The sequence below is a fragment of the Quercus lobata genome, chromosome 7, assembly GCF_001633185.2.
Source record: "Quercus lobata isolate SW786 chromosome 7, ValleyOak3.0 Primary Assembly, whole genome shotgun sequence".
Taxonomy (NCBI): Eukaryota; Viridiplantae; Streptophyta; class Magnoliopsida; order Fagales; family Fagaceae; genus Quercus; species Quercus lobata.
In genome coordinates this window covers 28,796,668-28,818,621 of record NC_044910.1, presented here as the reverse complement: position 1 = coordinate 28,818,621, position 21,954 = coordinate 28,796,668, and the positions used below count along the sequence as shown (strand labels likewise).

At 38.1% G+C, this 21,954-nt stretch overlaps 3 protein-coding genes and 1 long non-coding RNA gene across 4 annotated transcripts; 3 read left to right on the top strand and 1 right to left on the bottom strand.

Moving 5' to 3' along the window:
* Positions 1 to 1,284: 1,284 nt before the first annotated feature.
* On the top strand, positions 1,285 to 2,604 carry LOC115951849. Its single transcript, XM_031068981.1, has 2 exons — positions 1,285 to 2,135; positions 2,217 to 2,604. Exons 1-2 carry the CDS (start codon positions 1,285 to 1,287, stop codon positions 2,602 to 2,604), a joined length of 1,239 nt encoding a protein of 412 aa, XP_030924841.1.
* Positions 2,605 to 8,751: 6,147 nt separating this feature from the next.
* Positions 8,752 to 14,792, top strand: LOC115953665 (NADPH-dependent aldo-keto reductase, chloroplastic-like). The gene is made up of 7 exons (XM_031071418.1): positions 8,752 to 9,026; positions 11,950 to 12,000; positions 12,657 to 12,733; positions 12,851 to 12,938; positions 13,329 to 13,604; positions 13,849 to 14,097; positions 14,503 to 14,792. Exons 1-7 carry the CDS (start codon positions 8,907 to 8,909, stop codon positions 14,587 to 14,589), a joined length of 948 nt encoding a protein of 315 aa, XP_030927278.1. The 5' UTR covers positions 8,752 to 8,906; the 3' UTR covers positions 14,590 to 14,792.
* Positions 14,793 to 17,379: 2,587 nt separating this feature from the next.
* LOC115951279 (uncharacterized protein At2g39795, mitochondrial-like) lies at positions 17,380 to 19,571 on the top strand. The gene is made up of 3 exons (XM_031068464.1): positions 17,380 to 17,741; positions 18,703 to 19,052; positions 19,143 to 19,571. Exons 1-3 carry the CDS (start codon positions 17,475 to 17,477, stop codon positions 19,300 to 19,302), a joined length of 777 nt encoding a protein of 258 aa, XP_030924324.1. The 5' UTR covers positions 17,380 to 17,474; the 3' UTR covers positions 19,303 to 19,571.
* An 876-nt stretch (positions 19,572 to 20,447) lies between these two features.
* On the bottom strand, positions 20,448 to 20,660 carry LOC115952806. The gene is made up of 2 exons (XR_004083574.1): positions 20,622 to 20,660; positions 20,448 to 20,492 (listed from the first exon to the last, which is right to left on the bottom strand). It is a non-coding gene; the product is annotated as an uncharacterized LOC115952806 (long non-coding RNA).
* Between the last annotated feature and the right edge of the window lie 1,294 nt (positions 20,661 to 21,954).

Sequence of the window (21,954 nt, the reverse complement as noted above, 5' to 3'; positions counted from 1 at the left end):
ACCAACAACTTAAAAATAGGGTTAAAATAGTAAATTGGCAAAAGAAAGTTAGTTATTGCTTTTTTTACTGTCAAAAATACCCCTACCTAAAATTTAAAAATGGGGTTAAAATAGTAAATTGAAAAAATATTAAATTCCTACTTCTACGTTGAAATGCCTTCCTACTTCTAATAAACTTATACTTTTACGTTAATTTAAATTCTCACTTCTACTCTCTAACTTTTTACAAAATAGGATCACTCTTTTGTTAGTTTTAAAATTCCTGCAATCTACAAAACTCACCTCACGTATTCTTATTTATTTATTTATTTTTTTGTGATTAGAAAAAGTAGAAATCTCAAGTTATAATAAATACAAATTATTAATCTTTGAAGGGGTAAGAAATCGCGCAACATTGGGCCTGACGGATTCGGACTCACGGGCCAATATTAAGCGTGGGCCTAGGGCTTAGCATCACTTGAAATACTTGGTGTACACGTTTGGAATCCGAGGGAATCCTAGGGAAATCAGGATGTTCGCACAAGGATAATTCTAGAAGATCCGCCTTAATGAAAAAACCACTCTACAAGGAAATATTTGTCCATCACGTTTTGGATTGTTAGAGGAAGAGTCTCATAAGGAAAAGACTTCTAATCCAAGGAAGAGAAGCCGACTTTCTTCTACTATAAAAGCTTCAATACCCTCGCAAATCAAGATACGTATAATTTACCCTCTCTAGCACTCTAGAGTTGAGAACAGTTCTAACTTGACCGTCGGAGGGTATTTGGTCGACACCACACCGGTGCCCATGGCGAGATCACTTTTTCTTCTTGCAGGTTGTTATCTGGAGCGAGCGTGGATTGTGTTGCTCACTGGTGATATTACGGCATCATCTGTTGGCATCGTCTGTGGGGACAACGCGAAAAGTTTAAGCCAGATCATCGCCTCCCGGACATAAGAGTCGCATGGTACTCACTCGCTAGATGGCTACCACCAATAACGCATAAGAAGACGAACCACCGAGATCCATTGCATTAGAAAGGCAGGTCCAGACACTCATGATAGCAGTAGAACGACTCACAAAGCAGAACCACGATCTGGAGGAGTAGCTACGACAAAGGGATGTAGGACCCAACCTTCAGGAGTAAAACCAGGAAGGTAACAGTGCCGAGCGAAGGGAGCAGGAGAAGCCTGAAGGCAGCAATGCCCCAAACCGACCAGAGCGGCAAAACGTGAGCCTTCCGTCTCTCATGGATTTTGCCCCCCCCACCTATCGTCGTCGAGATGCAAGCGATGAAGGAGTAGATGGAGGTCATGATGAACGCCCTCAAGGGGCGAGTATCTTCTGATCTCGACGATTTAGTGAACAGGACCGACTCACCATTCATTGCGCCCGTCAACTCATTCCCCCTGCCACAAAAGTTCCGGATGCCGCAGATCGAAAGTTACGACGGGGTCAAGGATCCACTCGATCATCTAGAGACCTTCAAGACCCTGATGCACCTTCAGGGCGTACCAAACGAGATCATGTGCAGGGCGTTCCCGACCACGCTAAAGGGGCCTGCGAGGGTCTGGTTCAGTAGGTTGACACCAAACTCCATCAATACTTTCAAGGAGTTGAGCACCCTGTTCACCTCACATTTTATAGGCAGACATCGGTACAAAAAGTCCACCGCTTGCTTAATGAACATCAAGCAGCGAGAAGACGAGACGCTGCGAGCCTACATAACTCGTTTCAACAAAGAAGCCCTTTCGATTGACGAAGCTGACGATAAAATACTCGTAGCCGCATTCACTAGCGGGCTACGGAAGGGTAAGTTCTTGTTTTCCTTATACAAGAATGACCCAAAAACCATGACGGACGTCCTCTACCGGGCTACCAAGTACATGAATGCAGAAGATGCGCTGCTGGCCCGCGAGAAAAAGCCTAAGAAGAGGGAAAGGCAGGAAGAAACGAGACAAGACAGGGGGCGAAAGGTCGCTAAAATCGGGGATCGACGTGATGAAAAGCGCTCCAGACCACCCACTGGAAGGTTCACCAATTTCACCTCGTTAGCCGCTCCAATCGACCAAGTTTTAATGCAAATCAAAGATGAAGGAGCATTGACTTTCCCTGGAAAGTTGAAAGGAGACCCCAACAAAAGACCGAGAGACAAGTATTGCCGCTTTCACTAGGACCACGGTCACGACACAGCTAACTGCTATGACCTGAAGCAGCAGATTGAGGCCCTAATCAGGCAGGGGAACCTACAGAGGTTTGTCAGCAGGGAAAAAACTGATACGCCGGAAGAGCAGGCTCCACGAAGGGAGAACGATCGCCCTAGACCACCCATAGGAGACATACGAATGATCGTAGGGGGCACAACTGCAGCCGGATCTTCCAAGAAAGCCCGCAAAACCTACCTCAAGATGGTCCATAGCGTCCAACTCACAGGATCAGTACCAAAGATGCCACGGATAGATAACCCCGTCATAAACTTTTCAGAGGATGACGCTCTGAGACTTCACCATCCTTATGACGACGCGCTAGTAGTCAGCCTGCAGATTGGGGATTATAATATCCACCGGGTCCTCGTCGACAACGGCAGCTCAGTAGACATCCTGTACTATCCAGCATTCCAGTAGATGAGGATTAACAAGGAACGATTGTCCCCAATGAACGCCCCACTCGTAGGATTTGGGGGTACAAAGGTCTTCCCTTTTGGCGCAATAATGCTAGCTGTGACGGCAGGTGACTATCCTCAGCAGATCACTAAGGAAATAACGTTCCTCGTAGTCGACTGCTCGTCCGCTTACAACGCCATCCTTGGGCGACCCACTCTCAATTCCTAGAAGGCGGTAACCTCAACATACCACCTAATGATCAAATTCCCGATGGAATATGGGGTAGGAGAACTGCAGGGGAATCAAGTAGCAGCACGAGAATGCTATATCGCCATGTTAGAGATGGAGGATCAGCAGCAAACAATGTGCATCGGGAAACAGCGAGCATTGACAGAGCCGGTTGAAAAGCTAGAAGAAGTAAAACTTGACAACACACGGCCTGAACAAACGACTAAGATTGCCACACTAGCCAGTTGGCCCGTATGCCAGACGATCACAACTTTCCTAAGAAATAACCAAGACGTTTTCGCTTGGAATCATGAAAACATGCCGGGGATTGACCCATCGGTCATAGTCCACAAGTTGAATGTGTCGCCCTCCTCCCCTCCGGTCTGGCAAAAGAAATGAGTTTTCGCCCGGGAGCGGGATAGGGCCATAGCCGAGGAGGTTCGGAAGTTATTGGAGGCAGGTTTCATCCTAGAAGTATACTATCCCGACTGGCTGGCGAATGTAGTTATAGTTAAAAAAGCCAACGGAAGCTGGAGGATGTGCGTAGATTTCACAAACCTCAATAAGGCTTGTCCTAAAGACAGCTACCCGCTCCCACGAATAGATACCATTGTGGATTCGACTGCAAGACACCAGCTCCTTAGTTTCATGGACGCTTTCTCCGGCTACAACCAGATCAGGATGGACGAATCTGATCAGGAGAAGACCTATTTCGTCACAAGCCAGGGATTATTCTACTACAAGGTGATGCCTTTTGGACTCAAAAATGTCGGAGCAACATACCAAAGGCTAATGAACAAGATGTTTGCACATCAGATTGGCAGGAACGTTCAGGTCTATGTTGACGACATGTTGGTTAAAAGCGTGCATGAAGAAGATCGCCTAGATGACCTCAGAGAAACATTCGATACGCTTCGATCGTTCAACATGAAGCTGAATCCGAACAAGTGTGCTTTCGGAGTAACTGCAGGAAAATTCTTGGGTTACATGGTATCCTAAAGAGGAATAGAGGTCAACCCGGAGAAGGTACGGGCTATAATGGAGTTGGAACCACCAAGGACGGTCAAGGAGGTCCAAAGTTTAAATGGGAAGATCGCAGCACTAAACAGGTTCGTCTCAAGGGCAACTGATAGGTGCTTGCCATTCTTCCGAACTCTGAGAAAGTCATTTGAGTGGACAGATGAATGCCAAACGGCTTTCAACGACTTAAAGACGTATCTATCATCTCCACCGCTGCTCAGTCCGTCCATACACAGAGAGGAACTCTACCTTTATTTGGCAGTCTCGAGTGCCGCAGTAAGCACAGCCTTGGTAAGGGAGGAGGACGAGATACAGAAACCCATCTACTTTACCAACCGTGCGCTCCGTGGAGCAGAAGAGAGGTACCCTCAGTTGGAGAAGTTGGCTTTCGCGTTAGTAATTGCTGCGCGGAGACTTAAGCCATACTTCCAGGCGCATACAATTATTGTCTTAACGGACAAGCTGCTGAGAAAAGCCATGCATAGCCTAGAAGCAGCAAGAAGGATGGCCTTGTGGGCAATAGAGCTAAGTGAATTCGACATCCAGTACCGCTCGCGGACGGCCATAAAAGGACAGGCAGTAGCCGACTTCATCGCCGAGTTCACACTCGGGGCGGACCAGTCGATAGAAGAGAAGGAACGGTGGAGTATCCACACAGACGGATCCTCAAACAGACGAGCCGGAGGAGCCGGTGTAGTGATTAAAACTCCGCAGGGGGACACGATATAGTGCATGATCCGACTGGATTTCCCAACAACCAACAACGAGGCAGAGTATGAAGCCCTGGTCGCGGGGCTAGACATTGCGAGGGCCGCGGGTGCAAAGAGCATAATTGTCCACTGCGATTCACAAATGGTAACAAGTCAGATCAATGGCAACTATAAGTGCAAGAACGATAGAATGAAGAGATATCTGGAAGAAGTGAGGTATCGAATCAACAGCCTCGAAGTCGAATTCATTCAGGTCCCAAGAGAAGAGAACGAATGGGCTGACCAACTAGCAAAAGCTGCATCAGCCGAATTCATGCTGGTTCCCAAACAGGTATTATCATTCGTCCAAATATCTTCCCTTATCGATGACGGGACAAATATGCAGCTGGTGAACTCTGGACATAACTGGACCACGCCATTGATCTCCTACCTAAGGGACGGGGTGTTACCAGAGGAAAAGGGCGTCGTAAGGAAGCTGAAGGTCTAGGCGTCACGGTTCGTGCTGATGAAGGATGTCCTATATAAAAAGGGCTTCTCTTGACCGTACCTAAGATGTTTATGCCAGGAAGAAGCAGACTATGTGATGAAAGAAGTACACGAAGGTATCTGCGGAAACCACTCAGGCGCACGATCACTGGTACACAAATTGATCCGAGCAGGATACTACTGGCCTACAATGATGAAGGATGCACAAGCTTATGTCCAATCTTGCAACAAATGCCAGAGGTTCAACAATTTCATAAGGAAGCCGTTCAAAGAGCTAACACCTATGACAACTCCCTGGCCGTTCGCACAATGGGGACTTGATATTATGGGTCCGTTTCCAACGGCTATCCGGCAGCTGAAATTCTTGGTCGTTGGCATAGACTACTTCACTAAATGGGTCGAGGCAGAAGCTCTAGCCACCATCACGGAGAAGAACATCCGAAATTTTGTCTGGAGAAATATCATATGCAGGTACGGGATACCCAGGGTACTGGTCTTTGACAACGGAAAGCAGTTCGACAACAGCATGTTCAGAGACTTCTGCGCGGAGCTAGGGATCAAGAATCACTACTCGTCACCCGCACACCCACAGGCAAACGAGCAAGTTGAAGTCACGAACAGGTCCCTGCTCAAAATAATCAAGACCCGTCTTGAGGGGGCAAAGGGTATCTGGCCAGACAAACTACCAAGCGTCCTATGGGCATATTGGACCACAGCAAGAACACCTACTGGAGAAACCCCATTCCGACTCGCATATGGAACCGAAGCTGTCATTCCTGCAGAAGTGGGGCTCACGAGTTACCGGGTGGAGAGCTACAACGAGAATACGAACAAAGTGGGTATGCGCCTCCAGCTTGATCTACTGGACGAAGTTAGGGCAACAGCAAAACAGAGGTTGGCGTGTTACGAGGATCTCATGGCGAAACACTACAACAACAAAGTGAGGCACAGGGACTTCCAGGTCGGGGACCTCGTACTACGGAGAGTAATGGGTGCCGCCAGAGATCCTTCCCAAGGAAAACTCGGCCCCAACTGGGAAGGACCCTACTGGATCGCGTCATGGCAAAGGAAGGGAACCTACCACCTCGAGACGATGGACGGACGAAAGCTTCAGCACCCTTGGAACACAGAGCATCTTCGGAAATACTGCCAGTAGAGGAAAATATTGGGAACTGGCGATTTCCAAGTTTATTTTATTCTATTCTTTTAGCTACAATTTACTAGTTTTTCCTTTTTACTTTTGCTACAATCTTTTTGTGCCTTTTTAAGCCCAAGGGGGCAGGTACTTTTTCTACAAAAGCATTTTCTTTAAAGAAGAATATTCAGACAAAGCTTTGATTTTTCACATGAATATTACATAGGACAGGTCCACAAAGTGGACAGATCACTAAGGTGATGAAAAATGTCTACAAAGTGGACGGATCACCAAAACGGTGAACAAATTTACAAGTCCACAAATGGGACGGATCACCGTAACGATAAACAAATTTACAAGTCCACAAATGGGACGGATCACCCAAAACAGTGAACTAATTTACTGTCCACAAAGTGGACGGAATGGGACGGATCACCCAAAACAGTGAACTAATTTACTGTCCACAAAGTGGACGGATCACGAAAACGGTGAACTTATTTACTGTCCACAAAGTGGACGGATCACCAAAACGATGAACTAATTTACATTATCCACAAAGTGGACGGATCAACAACAGCGTGAGAGAATTGTCCACAAAGTGAACGGATCGACAAAACGACGACCAAATTTGCGTCCACGAAGTGGACAGATCACCGAAATGGTGAACTAATTTACATTCTCCACAAAGTGGACGGATCACCAACAGTGTAAAAGAACTGTCCACAAAATGGATGGGTCACCTAAACGGTGGAATAACTACCACAAAGTGGATGAATCACCATGAAGGTTAAAGAACTGCCCACAAAGTGGACGGATCACCATGACAATAGAAATAGCGGTCCACAAGGTAGACGGATAACCTAAACGACGAACTAACTTACGAAGTCCACGCAGTGGACGGATCATCCAAAAGATGAATATATTCACAAAATGGACAAGTCACCCAAAGGGTGAGAAAGTTTACAAATCCACATAAGCAGACGGACTCCTATCTTCGCCGAGACTCTCTTGGTCTTTATGACCGGAGGGTATACCTCCTCGTATTTCGTCCCGTCACGAACCACTGACTGGTTACTTGACGCACTAGACATTTCCTACAAATTTACGATAAAACCTAAGACTGACGGGTCTCAAATTATTGACGGGTGTGTAGGTCTAACAAAAATGTAGATACAAAATGTAACTTAAAAAAAAAAATGATGATGAAAAATGAGAATGAAGTACTTACCACACTGTGTAAAGAGTAGTTGACGATTGAAATAACCGACGGGTATAGATTCCCAACGGAGTGCTCTGACAAGGCTGACGACTTCGCTCTGACAACGATTTCTTGCTGAAAATGTTAGAAATGAAAGGGGGAGGTGCGCTATATATATATGAGAGATGCACGGAAGATGAAGCGACGCTTCGATCCGATACACCATCCAATCCAAGAATGACATGTGGCATGCTTCATTAATGTGACAACCTGGCAGCACGCATCCATGGATCGTACCCTTTGAGGAGTCGTCAACTTCATGAATCTTCATCTGTCAATATGTTCCATCTGGAAACGTCAAAATTTTCAACCGTCACTATTAGCAATCCTTGATCGTCATCCCCAATTACATTTAACCGTCACCCTAATGATCCGACCACTTAAAAACATGACAGACCATAGGGTGAAGGGGGCAACTGAAGGGGTAAGAAATCGCGCAACATTGGGCCTGACGGATTCGGACTCACGGGCCAATATTAAGCGTGGGCCCAGGGCTTAGCATCACTTGAAATACTTGGTGTACACGTTTGGAATCCGAGGGAATCCTAAGGAAATCAGGATGTTCGCACAAGGATAATTCTAGAAGATCTGCCTTAATGAAAAAAACCACTCTACAAGGAAATATTTGTCCATCACGTTTTGGATTGTTAGAGGAAGAGTCCCATAAGGAAAAGACTTCTAGTCCAAGGAAGAGAAGCCGACTTTCTTCTACTATAAAAGCTTCAATACCCTCGCAAATCAAGGTACGCATAATTTATCCTCTCTAGCACTCTAGAGTTGAGAACAGTTCTAACTTGACCGTCGGAGGGTATTTGGTTGACACCACACCGGTGCCCACGGCGAGATCACTTTTTCTTCTTGCATGTTGTTATCTGGAGCGAGTGTGGATTGTGTTGTTTACTGGTGATATTACGACATCATCAATCTTTATCCAAAAAATAAAAGAGCCGCTTAGCACGCACGTGAGCGCGTGCTCAGAGGCTAGTAGTTTATTAAACGTGTCATTTCCTAATTTTCTAAATCCTAAATTTTAGTGGCCATTTGGTAAATATGTTTAAACACATGTTTTTAGTTTATAAACAATATTACATATATTTTCACACATTATTTCACCAACACATATTTCTAAAAAATATAAACATCAGTAGAATAACATTACCATACACCCCTTAACTTCCTAAAAATCAAAACCCATGTGATAAAGGCAGTTTTTTTTCCCGTGACAACCGTAAGTGATTAATCATCGTTGAGCATTACATTATTCCACTCACCATGATCGCTACACGTGGCCGGAAGGGAACGAGATTGATATGGTGCGGACTGTATCGTTTGTTTTCACTATAAAGAAGCCGGAGATGCTTTCATTTTTGTACTCTTGCATTCTTTGTTTACTCTCATTTTCGTCGTTCCTTTTAGTCTCTCTGCTTCATTACAATACATATTATCAGCGTGGAATCAACGCACTTCGTAGCAAAAACTCTGAAAAATGGCGAACCCAATTTCATTCTTTCAACTGAACACCGGCGCTAAGATCCCTTCCGTCGCTTTGGGTACGTGGCAATCTGACCCTGGACTCGTCGGCGAAGCTGTCGCCACCGCCATTAAGGTCTCTCTCTCGCTCTTTTTCTTCTTCTTTATTTTCAACATGATTATGGTGAAGAAAACAAATTTATGTCGCAGATTGAGTAAAGTCGGTTCTAAAAAGTTTTCCTGGAAAAATATTTTCCATGGAAATTGGATTTCGTCCATTTGTTTATTTATTTGTTGATGATTAATTTTATTTTAATGAAACGTATTAGATTTTAGAAAATCATGGTGCAGAAATTCCAGAGATCTAGGGGTCTGTTTGGCAAATCGAATTCAAATCAGAATAAAATGAACAATCACATGCAAGTAGAGTAGTGAGCACTATACAAACTCTCTATGATTGGCTGATTGTTTTAAGTCACTGTGTGACAACAACAGACAAACAAATCTCCTAGGTGGTTACCCGAATGATTTATTCTATTATGTTTAGCATACTGGGCAGGTTGTTTGTTGTATAATTTCCTTGGTGACCCATATGTGATTAACTGATTATTTTATCAATTTGTTCAGACAAATTTTCCCATTTTTTGTTGTGTATCGACTGGTGAATCTGATATATTTCTATATATTTTGCAATACTTACAATATTTTTGCCAATAATATTATATTGAAGGTTTCCAACATATTGTCCAATATATTTCTTAAAATAATACTCAAAGACAACAACGTTGTTTCGTTTTAAGGTTTTAAGTAAGGTTTTAAGCCACTTATGTGGAAATTCCATGTTTGATGGCAAATTGCACAAGAGAATCAGATATCAGACGGTATCTGAATTCCCACCCAGTCCCAATTTTGTGAGAATGTGGATTTTCTTCAAAATAGGTGGGTCCCACACAGGGGCGGAGCCAAGGGGGGGGCGAGAGGGGGCAGTTGCCCCCCCCCCCTGAGCTCGCCAAAAAAATCATGTATAATATACTCTTATTATAGTTGAAAGTATTTTGCACCATCCACTGACAGAAAGCTTCTCAAAAGCAAAAAACTAGTATTCTCCTCCCGGTAAGTCATGGACTCTAGAATCAAGATTGAATAGCAGGTGCCAGTCCCACAAATTTTTAAAAAATTGAAAAACTCTCCCATGCCTTTATACATGTTAGTAGAAGTACACTACTGAAAAGCAAGCAATGCTAAACAAAATATTTTCTGCAACAAATTCCACAACTTTTGAGATGTTATTTATTTTCATTTTGGTTTATCATTGACGTTATTTTATTGTCTACATTTACAAATTGTCAGCTCAATGATTGTGAAAAGAAAAAAAAAATGGTGACTCTAGACTAATTGTTAAAGGAAACCTTAGAGCATCTACTAATCTTTCTCTTCCTTCTCTTCACAATTTCAAATTTCAAATTTTTGTTATAATCCAAAATTTTAACTACTTAGAAGAATTAAAGAAGAAAATTGAATTTTACTTAGTTTTTTAAAAGCATTCCTGACAATGAGACACGTATACAACTTTGTAGGCATATTGTCATATTCTTAACACTTTTGTATTGATTTATTTTTTCAATTTCTTTGAAGAAATCATCAAATTATATGATTAAACTGTGTGCATTCAAGTTAATTTCTCAATTTGATTATCACTAATTAACTATTTACATTGAGGGCATTTAAGTAAATTAAACTAAGTATAAAAAAATAAATTAAAGTTTACATTTGTATTAGATTGTGTGTGACAAATGACAATTACATTAGCATATAATTGCTTATTTATTTGTTATTAATATTGAATTGCTATTTTTTAGAATAATTTTACTTTCAATCTTTTCTCTTTTAATCTTGCCCCCCCCTAAATTGAAATCCTGGCTCTGCCACTGGTCCCACAGGATGGAAAAGGTTGCTTTTTTAAAATATAAATTAATAATTTTACACATTCCTCCCTATCCTTTGATATATACTAGCCTCATCACAGGTGCTCTACTGTGTGCAATGAGGCTCTTTATTTTTTGGATTAGTGTTATAATTTTTCACTTATTTCAATTTGAGATTTACACTTATTTTCCCACAAAAATTGAATGTTTAGAACCACTAATATAGCCAAAAGTATCATAAGGTTAGCTCTAAAAAATGAACACCAAAGTAGCATTGAAATATGTTTAGTTGTTATTATTATTTTTGATGTGATATGGGGCAGGTTTTTATTTTATTTTATTTTTTATTTTATAGAATGTGGGATGGTTTTTTTTAGGAGAAGGTGGGGATTGTGGAGTGTTTTTATTTTTTCACTTTTTGTTATTAATAATATATATATATATATATATATATATATAGAGAGAGAGAGAGAGAGAGAGAGAGAGAGAGATTCTTAACCATAATTTTTAGAAGGAGATAAAGACAATTTTTTTTTTTTTTAAGAATCTCCTATTTGGGATTAAGGTAGATGCTAATGAAAGTAAATTATTTTAATTAACATAGCATGATGTTGTGACTTGTGATTGCAATGAAGATTAAGAATTTAAAAAATTATTTTTTGTATTATATAGGTCATTGAAGAATGTTAAAAGTTAATTTTAGTGAATTTGCCATGATTTATAGTTTATATTTTGTTTCTTATTATTTATTTGGAAGAAGATTAAAAAAAAATTACTTGATATTGTGTTTATAAATCTAACAATATTTTGGGAAAAATAAATAATTTTTATAAAATTCTCAGGCATATTAGTAGGTTCCTAATAAAACCAAGCATGGTAATTGTTACATTCTCAAGCATCACATTCTAAGGAATCTAAATGCTGGGAGTAATGTAGATTCTTTTAAACCAAACGCCCCATTAACAGCACGCCCTATATGTGTCAGCTTAGACCATCTGTTTGTAGGAGCAGTAAAATGAGGCATTTCATACATTTTGTTAACGGAAAGTGCAAACTTGTCTTGCTAATTTTTACAAAAGATTTTTTATTTCCTTGTTGTTTAGCACTCAACCAACATTTTTACTTGTACTGCAGGTTGGATACCGCCATATTGATTGTGCTCAGGTTTATGGCAATGACAAGGAGGTAAATACAGTGTCTACCTATCAAATCTTTTTCTTAGTTCTGGCCTCAATGTCCTCCGATTGTTATTATTGTGATCAATACATTCAGTCTTATGTCTAGAATTTCTTTATTTATCTAAAAGCCATGATGGTTTAGAGTTTAGACCTTGCTAAAGTATGACTTGTATGGTTGTATTTGTTTGGTCTGACCCATGTGATTGTTTCTCTAACCAAGTTCTTTATTATTATGTCTATTAAAAAAAAAAGTACTTTATTATTGTGAAACCCTCATTTCGTTACCTTTTTCACCAATAAAAAGTTTTCTCAATTTTTAGTTTGTTAGATTCTTGGTACGGTAAACATTTTACTATTTTTTTCTCTGATCTTACTTTTGAGATTTTTCTGCTTCTAGATTAGAGTAGCCTATGCATCTTCTTTCTCAGGGTTTACTCTATTTAGATATAAAAATGATGACAAGACCTCTTTGTGCATATTCCTGATCAGGTTTATTATAATTTACATACTGGGAATTGACACGTTCATAATGTGAAATTAATAGTTTTGCAATACATGTGTGATACCTAGTAGCTTTATCATACAATCTTGCATGATATTTTAAATTGCTTAAGCCTTTGCAAGAATTGTATGTCAACATTGTCTGATCCTTTATTCTTGTAGATTGGTTTGGTTCTGAAGAAGCTGTTTGAAGATGGTGTGGTGAAGCGTGAGGATTTGTGGATTACTTCCAAACTCTGGTTTGTTTTTATTTTAACAATATCAATGATACTGCTGCATACTTTATGCCTTATTAACTGAGCTTAGACTTCATCTAGTATTTTTAACCCCCTCTAAAATGCTGTCATGATCCACAGGTGCACTGATCATGCTCCTGAAGATGTTCCAGTGGCATTGGATAGAACTTTGCGAGACTTGCAGCTTGATTATATTGATCTATACCTTGTATGTACTACTGGTTATAGCGACTATTCAATTTTTCTTTGGAACTTGTTAAAAAAGATTTTGCATTCATACACTTATAGCGTCTATTCAATTTCCTTCTTGAAACTTGGTAAAAAGAGCTTTTTCATCAATATACCTTGTTACAGTCTTTGGAGTCCAATTGATAGAAATTGCCTAGATCTACCTGATTGAAGGTTAAACACAAGAGGGTCTTTTTGATTTCATCAAGAATGTTACAAATAATGGCAAAGCATACTATCATAGTTTGCCCCAAGTCTAGCTACCTTGCTTCTGTTTTTCCTGGAAAATTACATTGCATTTTTAACTTAACAATATGTTTATTGAGGACATTATTCAACTATAACTAAATGAGGCTGTTGAATTTTTAAGATCCATTGGCCAGTCCGGATGAAGAAGGGGTCAGTAGGCTTTAAGCCAGAAAACCTTGTTCAGCCAGATATACCTAGCACTTGGAAAGCATTGGAAGCCCTCTACGATGCTGGCAAAACTCGAGCTATTGGTGTGAGCAATTTCTCTTCAAAGAAATTGGAAGATTTGATCAAGGTAGCACGTGTTCCTCCTGCTGTTATCCAGGTTGAGTGTCATCCTTCTTGGCAGCAGACAAAGTTACATGCATTTTGTAAATCCAATGGAGTTCACCTTTCTGTGAGTAGGCAAATTTTTATTCGATTTTATTTGCTTGAGTTTTTTGTTAAATTGAAATATTGATTTCCATTGCAATCTTGAATTATCTAGCCAATGAGCTTGCTCAATTGGCACTTCCTCCTTCAATAATAATGGATGGAGGGTGAGATCATGGGTTCAAAACCCACTAGGTGTGTACCTATGAATTAAAAAGTAGTCTTGAATTTATCTAGAATTTTTGTTGAAACTGTTATACTTTTTGTAGGCATATTCGCCATTAGGTTCTCCTGGCACGACATGGCTCAAGAGTGATGTCCTCAAGAATCCAATTTTAGTTACAGTTGCGGAGAAATTAGGCAAAACACCTGCACAAGTTGCCCTTCGCTGGGGGCTGCAAATGGGTCATAGTGTGCTTCCAAAGAGTACAAATGAAGCAAGGATCAAAGAGAACTTTGATGTCTTTGACTGGTCCATACCCGAAGACTTGTTCACCAAGTTCTCTGAAATTGAGCAGGCAAGTAATCAGTTAAATATCACCTGTATAAATGGTGCTTCTGAAATTACTACACTTGGTTTTATTATGGCCAAATGACATATAGCTGTTAGGCCACGGATGGTAAATGCTATCTACTAATATGTTATAAATGAAAAAGCCCGCGAAATTTTATGGCCATCAATTATCATTTGTAATATGCTAATTCCCTATATTACTTGTCAAAAAAAAATTATATATATACATGTGCTAATTGCCTTTATGATGCTTTTACTGAGTTTCACTTTTTTTTTTTGGGGGGGGGGGGGGGGGGGTGGGGGGGTTTGGGGATGAGGGTACAATGACTATATTATGATGATACTGTTCAGGATGGCTATTGGGGGGACTCATTTATCTTCATAAAACTCTTCTCTTTAAACTGTGCAGGCAAGACTGATTAAGGGGACCTCATTCATCCATGAGACTTATGGCGTATACAGGACTATTGAGGAATTCTGGGATGGCGAAATCTGAGCAGTTGGATAAGTACTGGTTATTGGAGACAGAAGCAAGAGCGAAGTAACATTTGATGTTTTATCTTTATGCTTGATATTTTAGTGATAAAAAAGAGTTTTAGATGTCTGGTAATGGTTTTTATGGGGAGGAACCCGTTCAAATGTGTGAAGTTTTATGTTGGCATAATTGAATACTATTTATGTTTTTTTCTTTTTCTTTTTCTTTTTTAACCTGCACTTTTTTCTTTACCTGCACTTCTGCGGTAAGGTCTAGGGATGCACAATTTACCACTTTAGAGCGTTCACCTTGGATTAGGCAAAATACTATTTCAGTTTAAATATGAGCCAAAATGACTTTATACCACAATTTGGAAAAATATGTATGGAAATATTAAGCAATTTACCACTTTTTTAAAACTCAAGTTCTTGGAAAAAATAGCCTAAAAAATTTGTCGTGTTATTTTTTATGGAACTCAAGTTTCATAAAAAGATTCAAAATTTTTCCATGAAACTCGAGTTTATAGAACTTGAGTACCATAGAAAAAATCAAGTTCCCCAAACTCTAGTTCTCAATTAATGGTAGATCTTTACATATTTCAAAAATAGTGATAGATTGTAAAATAATTTCAAAAACAATGATATTTGGCCGTTTTGGCCTTATATGCCTAATGTATTGGATTCTCAATCTATTAACCGAAATGGATTTTAGCTATCGTGCTTCTTTAGAAATAGATAGCACGTAACTTAGCTAGCTGAATGGCAAAAGTTACCGTTGAAGAATCTTTGAAAATAAACTAAATGTCAAAGGTGAATTTAAAAAAAAAAAAAAAAAAAGGTTTCTGGAGTTATATCCTAATTCAAAGGAAAATTTCACTATAGGATTGAAGTCTTACAAAGAAATCTATTCATATTTCTAATTGTTACTCAGATGTGCTTACAGACGTGTCCACACAATTTGCTCCAAGTTACTTGGACTCTTAATCTAAAATTCTTTGCATGAATCACATTTGTGATCTTAAGAATTGCTTAGAAGATTTATTGTCTATTTTAAAATAGGGAAGGAAATTTGGCTTTAGCCTTTGATCACCAATTTAAGTATTGTTCTTTATATTCTCTTTTTCAAACTCGATATCTGGTGAAAAAGAGAGGTTTAGGGTTTTGTTCTTCTTTGATGCACGACAATGCTCTTTTTAACCCCTTTTAGTTAACTTTAGTGAGTCTTTATATGGTTTGACTAGTAGGACCCAACTAACAAGTCATTAACTAACTTATTGAGCTTGATTAAGAATTAAGTTTTTTGTGTCTCGATTGAGTGAGCCTTAGTCAAGAGATGATTGATAGGCTATTCTCAATCGATTGAGGGTTAGTCGAGAAATCAGTGAATGCCCTTTCTTGAGATGAATTTTGGAATATGGTCTTGTACTTTATTTTAGACAATACAACTCAAATAATAAACTTACATGTCATGTAATTAGCTAATACTAAACCTAACAATCTATATGCACTCAAATTTTCCACATAATCTATAGCTCTATATAGCTTTTGGTCCTAATTAAATTGTCTTAGGATTTGTACCTTCATAAAAAAAAATTGATACGCAAATAATGATTGTCTTCTATTCCATAACCCATATGGAGATTAATAGTAAGCAAAGCACCTCACAAATTAAATGGGAGCCTTGCACTCTAGATCATGATATTTATAAATATATACGAAGTTTTTTTTTTTTTTTTTTTTTTCATTTTTACCCCTACCAAAATCATTTTGTTGGGGTGTAAAAAGGATTTAACTTTGGTGTATTATTCCAAGTCCTTAACAAATGCGCACCATAAAAGTTGGAAAATATTCACTTCCTTCATCACTTCTAAGAGTTTTAATCTTCCTACTTGTTTGTGTTTCTACTTCATTTTCATTGTGTTTGAGCATGTCGAGAAAATCATCCTCGTTTTTCTTCGATTCTACATATGTAAATTTAGAAAAATCATCAATGAATGGAAAAGAAAACTTCATACTTTAACATAAGTATCAATAGTTGAAATTTAATATATTAACTAATCATGTAAAAATGATGATTATTTCATGTCATAAAAAAGATGACTTGGATACACATCGATTTTGCAATCAAATTAAAAACATTGAATATAAACAAACAATTATTAAAATAATCCATATCAAATAATCGAATCCTTTCACAATATGAATTCAATCTCATGGCACACAAAGAATGTTAGTTAAAACTAACTTCTTTCTCCACTCACAATTCATTACCATGAAACTCTTGTTCATTGGTTGGATTCAATATATTCACAGCATCTTAGACCCAAATTTATTATATTGTATATGAAAGATGAGTTTAACATTCCGCATTTTTTGCTAGCTTATTTGCTGAAAGATGAGATAAAAAGTAAAAATTTAAGACTAGTGATTTTCTTATTTATTAATAGTTGAGATAAAAGAGTAAATTTAAAGAAGTGAATCTACTAAAAGATAAAAAGAAGGCCAGACTATGCCACTTAGCAGAAATATATGATATTGAGTTATAAATTTTTTTATTCTTGATAGATACAATAGATTTATTTTTGTTTATTTTATTTTTTTGGGTGGGATATGAACCTCATTTTTTTTTTTTAAGAAATCAAATTACCATTTAAGCTACTATAGCCCACTTGAATTTTAACTTACCAATCCAATTACCCAAAGCTTGGTCATTACTTGCAACCGGCCCAAGAATCTAAAGCCCAAGTGCATCCAAAATGAGAAAGAAAAAAAAAAGGTAAAAATCTTCCAAAAGGCATTTTCAGCAGTACAAAAGTATAAACCCTATATAGAACCAAAACCCTCAGTGCAAAACCCTAATAGCCACCGAAGTCCCCACACTCTTCACTCTCTGTACTTGTGAAGAAAATGGCCTTGAATTCTATGCTCCGGAGAGCCACTTCTTCTGTACTCCCTCTGGCCATCAGAGCCACCGTCGGATCCTCGAGATCCTTCCACAGCGTGATCTCCACCGCCCAGAAGGTCAAACTCGGCCACGCGCTGACCCAGAAAAGCTTTTCCCCATTTCTGCGTTTCTCCACCGCTGCAGCCGTTTCGAAAACAAGCCAAGACGAGAACCTTATTCGGATCCTCCAGTCCGAGATCGACTGCGCCCAGAAGGACAACCTCCAATACGTGAGTTTTCTTCACGGTTTCTTCTTCCTCTCTCTCTCTCTCTCTCTCTCTCTCTCTAATTATCTTCTTATTGGGTTATTAATTTTTCCATTTACAAAAAAAAAGTAAAAAAATAATTTGAAGGTTTCATTTTTTTTTTTTAACTGTAAATTTTAGTTTGAAATTTTATGCAATTTTTGGATTTGGGTGATATGTAAAAATTTAATTGGGTATAATTTCATGTTGGTACTTTGAAACTTGCAAGCAAATCTGGTTCTGCTGAGTCTTGGGTTTGAACTTAGTATGTCTGTTATTGTGAATTCCTAAGTTGGAGGTTTAGTTCCAATCCAGTTTGAACCGTCATTTTAAACCCTATAATTTAGTGGCATAACAAATTAAGCCCCAAAATCTCAAAAAAGTAACAAATTAAAGGACTAAGTATCAAAAAAGTGAAATACTGAACCCCAAAATGAATGATATTTCAATTAAATGGGCCTTTAATTTGTTACCTTTTGAAACTATAAGAGTCCGTTTGGTAATAGCTTATTTAACTGTATCTGAAAACTTTTTGTTGAAATTACTTAAACTAAAAATTAGCTGAAATGGTACTATAGAACCCATGAATAGTATAAAAAGTGCGATGAAACTATGAATAGTAGTAAAAATAAGCTAAATAGTAAAAGAAGTTGTTCAATATAAGTTATCCCAAACACAACCTAAGTTTTAATTTGTGACACTGTTTTTTTAATTAAAAAAAAAAACCAAAATCATCCGAAATAAATTCAGCATTTTGCCCTTTGGTTTCATTGAATTAATTATCTAGCTTTGAGAGTTACATGCTAGAAGACACGCAAGAAGAAGCACTACTTTGTTATGTTATTGAGAAAAAAGAAAGGGTGGGGGTGGGGGGTGAGGGGTGGAATATGCATTAATAATTTTGTTGATGTCTTTGACTTTTTTCTTCTCAATGTTACCCAAACAGTATGATATCGAAGATGGTTTCCCTTTTGAAATTGAAAACAATCCTGGACAAAGAACTATAATACTCAAGAGTAATTACCAAAATGAAACCATCAGGGTAGAAGTTGACATGCCTCAACCTGATGAAATCGAGGAGGGTGAGAATGATGATGATGATGATGATGCTGCCGGTGATGATGAGGCAAAAAGTGGTCCAAGCATTCCTTTGGTTGTGAGTATAACCAAAGGAAGTGGACTGTGTCTGGAGTTTGGTATCTCCGCTTTGCCTGATGAGATTTGCATTGATAGCTTGTCAATTAAGCTACCAGATACTTCTGAAGATCAGCTTGCATATGAAGGACCTGACTTCAAGTAAGCTTGTTGTAACCTATCACTCTTTTGATTTTCATATAAATTTCTTGATAATCCTTTATTCACTATCTGAATTTTTTTTTGCCCCAGTGATTTGGATGAAAACTTGCAGAAGGCTTTCCACAAATATCTTGAGATTAGAGGGATTAAACCCAGAACAACTAACACCTTGCGTGAATACATGGACATCAAAGAAAGCAACGAGTATCTGCTGTGGCTGAAGAACATCAAGAAATTTATTGAGAAGTGACTTCATTGACAATCCTACTTTCAATGTTTCGGTTTTGGGGAGGGTAGTAGACTCTTGCCTCTTTTTGATATTTCTCAGTTGGATTGGTATTATGTTGAGCTAGGAAGATTATACCTATAAAGTATGATTTCTGAGAAACAATGTTAGGCTTAGCCGCTTAGGCCAAGTGAATTGAATCCTCTGAAATATAATTGAGGTCTGTTTTATAAGTCCCTGAGACACTTGTTTTATTACTCATCTTGAAACTTTGTGACTATGTTTTTATTTTATTTTATAAAATCAATAGATGGTATCATTTTGACAAAGAATATTAGTAGAAAAATTGTCTATAGGTCGGATTAGATTGTGGATGTTCATTGGACTGATATTGGGTCGGGTCGGGTCGGGTTTACTGTGACCTGAAACCTGACCCGATAGAAATCGGGTTTGGCTGCATGAAACCTGACCCGATCCGAAAAATCTGGTCGATTTTTCGGGTCTCAGGTTGGGTCTTGGGTTGGACCTTTTTTTTTTTTTTTTACTGCTGCTTGTTAAACGGGAAGTAAGGGTTGTTATTGGGTCATCTCTAGTTCAGCTCTTGGATACTTTGTTTGATTGTTTAGATTTTCCTATCCTTGCCTAAAGTGGGTCATTTCTTTTGAATGAATTTGCTCATTCATCAAAAAAAAAAATAAAAAAATAAAAAATCATTCCTGGGTTTTAAAATTAGTATTGTCCTAAGCAAATTGGCAACAACAAAAAATGAAATTTACATATCAATAAAATTGCATGGTCCATCTCCAATTACCCATCAAGGAAATTGAAGTGTGACTTAACACATAATACTTCATTCAGTGTTCTTGCAAAATGCATCCTCTGTATCAAATACTATGAATGAAAAACCTTGAAGTTCACCAAAATTCACGAAAACAAAGACCAAGTCTTACATTAACAATTATACACACACACACACCTAAAATAAACAATGTCAACTACAATGCCCTACTTATTTTTATCAAAGTTCCAACTTTTGACATAAACTCCAAACTATCCAAATTTGTAAATATGGGTAATTGATTTTTCAAGCAAACTATCTATTGATAAAAAGTCAGTGCACATCAAGAATGTGATTGTGATCGAACAAAATCTTCTAGTTTTTCCCACACATCCAACGCTGCAGTTCTATCTTGGTGTCGCTTATTCTTGCTAATCTGCACATTTGCCATATACATTCACATCAAATCCTAATAATAAATGGTCGCAGACATCGATATACTCATATCCTATTCAACATAACTGAGATCAAAACAACCAACCAGATCAAGAAAAACAATACTCACTGAGATAATCTTTACATTCCACTGCTTCACAGTCTTTGCAAACTCCAAACTTTCATCCTCAAACTGCATAAAAAATCCAACTCTGTAGGACATGAAACCATGTGCAGGGGTTAACGAGGGTAGGATCCCAACTCTGTAGGACATTGTTAGGATCCTGTAAATTGGTCCTTAGGCTGTGCAAAGCATCACCTGTTTCAAGATGTAAGTGAACACCATTACGTGCTGATAATAAATGATCATGAACTTGAAAAGATACAATGAGAAAGTATACTCATCACCAATCACCAGAAACACCTCTAAATCTCTAAAAAAATCAGAAGAAAGCTAAATGTTGCTCAAAGTAAGACACTTCAATAACAGATTCAAGGATATTGAAAGGCAATTAATATTGAATGTAAAGAAAATGTATGTCAGACCCCTTTAAACCAGCGGATCCCTTGTTGATCATAAAGAATGGAAAAGTGGTAAAAAAATGAAACTTTTGTATCAAATAGCTTGGTTTTATGGCCATCTTGAGAAGGGTAAACTAAAAGCTATTCAAATTTTCTAAAACTACCGTTATTTTCACAAATCATCCACTCATTATTTTAATGTACACTAATCTAAGCGCCCAGCTTGAACCATATCTGAAGCATCTCATAAGGGCATCCAGAAAAGAAAGAATTGTCTTTAGAAATTCTTTCAAACTCTTGACGATAACCATAAAAAAGCTGTGCTGAGTACCCATCTACTCAAAATTATTACTTTGAATACAAACACAGTAACAGTAGCCAATCAACAAAAGACAAGGAAACTATTAAGAAATACAAGAATCACATAAGTAATTCAATTAACTTAAACATACCAATTTCCACTACCAACACAAAAAACAAAAAGTTTTTTTTTTCCTTCTTAGTTTGCCAAAAAAAAAAAAAAAACCCATATCCAGAAATTAAGATCAAAGCAAAAGAAAAACACTAAAAGAATAAGAGCAAGTTTATGAATATCAAAACAAACCTTCCATGTTAGCTGAAATCAAGCATAATGGAGAAAGCAGGAAGATCAGGAAGAGTGAAAGAAAACATCATGTTCATAGCAGTAGGTTTGAATTAAGTGCATTTGGATTAAGGATTCTTTTTAAAATTTGCATATTATCTTCTGTATAACTTTTTAAAATAGTAATTTTTTTTACTTAGATAGTAATGCAACTGTACTAATGCTCATGTTTCAGTAAAAGGCTAATCCATTTGTACACAAAATGTGAACTAAAAGTCAGTGGAGAGTAGCTCTTTATAAATCGTTATGGCTTTTGTACATGTTTTTTTAGTAAATTAAACAAATCTTCCTCAAGTTT

Coding starts and splice junctions, on each gene's coding strand:
- LOC115953665 (XM_031071418.1), top strand. CDS start 8,907: ATGGCGAACCCAATTTCATTCTTTCAACTGAACACCGGCGCTAAGATC. Junction 12,939..13,328: donor ATTATATTGATCTATACCTT/GTATGTACTACT, acceptor TGAATTTTTAAG/ATCCATTGGCCAGTCCGGAT. Junction 14,098..14,502: donor AGTTCTCTGAAATTGAGCAG/GCAAGTAATCAG, acceptor TAAACTGTGCAG/GCAAGACTGATTAAGGGGAC.
- LOC115951279 (XM_031068464.1), top strand. CDS start 17,475: ATGGCCTTGAATTCTATGCTCCGGAGAGCCACTTCTTCTGTACTCCCT. Junction 17,742..18,702: donor AGAAGGACAACCTCCAATAC/GTGAGTTTTCTT, acceptor TTACCCAAACAG/TATGATATCGAAGATGGTTT. Junction 19,053..19,142: donor TATGAAGGACCTGACTTCAA/GTAAGCTTGTTG, acceptor TTTTTGCCCCAG/TGATTTGGATGAAAACTTGC.
- LOC115951849 (XM_031068981.1), top strand. CDS start 1,285: ATGGAGGTCATGATGAACGCCCTCAAGGGGCGAGTATCTTCTGATCTC. Junction 2,136..2,216: donor AACAAAAGACCGAGAGACAA/GTATTGCCGCTT, acceptor GGCCCTAATCAG/GCAGGGGAACCTACAGAGGT.